Here is a 1,976-nt window from a genome sequence, read left to right on the forward strand (position 1 = left end):
TTCTGTTCTTGGAGGCTATACAATAAACCCCAGTTGCCCCTGTACAATAGTCCCATCTGGTAGTTTTAATTTTTTGTTTTTGGTACCTCTTTCTTTACCCTCCATCTTCATTTAAATGCTGCTTTTGAAATTGTGAACCATGGAGAGTTTAACCCTTCAACTTATGAGAAAACTTTCATGGCCATACTTTACAGCATTGGCAGTGAAGAATGAGAAGTGCTCTGTAATCTGTATCTCCTCTAGATAAACTTACAATTCATGTATTTTTGGCATCCTTGTCATGGCTACACAAATAGTCGAGAACAGTTCTAGATCTGGTCCAAGGCGAACTACTCTGGTTAAACACGAAGCCGAGCTGAACGCAAGACTAGACACGACTTGCTTGGGGAATCTACAGCACAAAATAAAAATGTTGGCAATATGGCCATCTACATCAATTGCTATCTGATTTGCTAATGACATGATTATTGATTGCTCAATACAGATATGCAGATACGGTCCTAATTAACAGATATGCTTGATACATCAATAATTGATCTCGAAGTTCATCTTTTCAAAGCAGTATTTGACAGAAGATTAGTATGATCTCGAAGTTCTTATATGTTTAAAATACCTTTAATTCATATGTCCCGAAATACAATCCTGGATGAAAGACAACATTATAGTGTCCTTCTTATTGACTGAAAGTGGCAAACAACACACAACCGAAAACACTTCCTCTCAAGAAAAGGGAAAAAAAATAGAGTAAAGGCACACCCATAGTAATATGTATCTCAAGCTCTCAACTTGGAATCCGAGAACTAAGCATTAGTTTAGCAATCAGGATTTGCCAAGAGGTAGGCCTCCACAGCCTTGAAGATGCTTGAAGCCTTCTCTTTGCCAGACTTGATTTCCTCATCTGTGACCTTGTTATCACCTTTGGGGCAGTAGATGCTCCTGTTCTTGCAGATGGATCCTCCATCGGGAGAGGGTACGATCTTGATGTGGTAAGAAATTGACTCGAAACCGTCCAAGGCATCACCTTCGATGATGCTGTAACTGTATGTGAAGTTCTCTTTGTCGACGGCATCAACCTTGTGTTTCACACACTTGTGTTTGCTACCTGCATATTGGAGATTTAAAACGCAGCTTCGTTAATACAATATCGAACGTTCCAAATTGGAGCTTCCTGATTACTTGCATCTTAGTAAATTCAAAAGATCATAGATGCCTGAAAATATAACATAAAGAAGCAACAAAATTTGGTCATGAGAAAGAACAGAGTGAGTAAACAAACCTTCGCCGAAAGTGGTGAGCTTGATGGTTCCAGCTCCGCCATCTCCTTGGAGGGTTTCCACACTCTTGATCGCCTGTGGGAGGACCTTGGGGATGAGGGTGTCACCGTTAAGGACAAAGGCCTTGAACATCTTGGCGGGTGGGATTGAGGAAGTGACCTCCATATCGTAAGTGATGGGAGCCATGATGATGATCTTTAAGAACTTAGGAGGCAGAAAATGAAGAAGAAGAAGAAGGATTAGTTTGTAGGTGGAGAAGAGCTTGGGGTGATGGAAATGGGAGAACAAGAGGAGGTATTTATAGGGTTAATTAGCTCCCTTTGGTGGCTCTGTAGACTATTCAAAGAAAGAAATACCAAGAATATTAAAGAAAATTCGTACAGAGAGATTATTTGAATTCAAAACATCAAAGGGTAGTCAGAGTGGCTGTTAAGAAAAGACTCGAACAAAAATAAGCTACTAGAATAAAGTTTTCTGACCCGATAGGAAAAATAGTACTATAATAGAGAAACTTATTCACGTCTGCTGTCGCTTGAGTAATCGTAAGAAGCATGAATTCGCGTTGAAGGGCTGGAGTTATTTTTTTCTTTTCGTGCTGCGCGAATGCAACCTCTAGCAGCAGGCACCTTTGATAGAGATAAAACGAGAACCCAACCTTTCGGCTTCAACTTGCTTGAGTAAAAGGCATGAAATCGTGGAAAC

General features: G+C 40.2%; 1 protein-coding gene across 1 annotated transcript; it reads right to left on the reverse strand.

Annotated features, from left to right (window-relative positions):
* Positions 1-582: 582 nt before the first annotated feature.
* LOC131324573 (major allergen Pru ar 1-like) lies at positions 583-1,560 on the reverse strand. The gene is made up of 2 exons (XM_058356577.1): positions 1,277-1,560; positions 583-1,102 (listed from the first exon to the last, which is right to left on the reverse strand). The coding sequence occupies exons 1-2, from the start codon at positions 1,458-1,460 to the stop codon at positions 813-815; spliced, it is 474 nt and encodes a 157-aa protein (XP_058212560.1). The 5' UTR covers positions 1,461-1,560; the 3' UTR covers positions 583-812.
* Between the last annotated feature and the right edge of the window lie 416 nt (positions 1,561-1,976).

This window comes from Rhododendron vialii, chromosome 4a (genome assembly GCF_030253575.1).
Source record: "Rhododendron vialii isolate Sample 1 chromosome 4a, ASM3025357v1".
Taxonomy (NCBI): Eukaryota; Viridiplantae; Streptophyta; class Magnoliopsida; order Ericales; family Ericaceae; genus Rhododendron; species Rhododendron vialii.

Coding starts and splice junctions, on each gene's coding strand:
- LOC131324573 (XM_058356577.1), bottom strand. CDS start 1,460: ATGGCTCCCATCACTTACGATATGGAGGTCACTTCCTCAATCCCACCC. Junction 1,103..1,276: donor GCTCACCACTTTCGGCGAAG/GTTTGTTTACTC, acceptor TCCAATATGCAG/GTAGCAAACACAAGTGTGTG.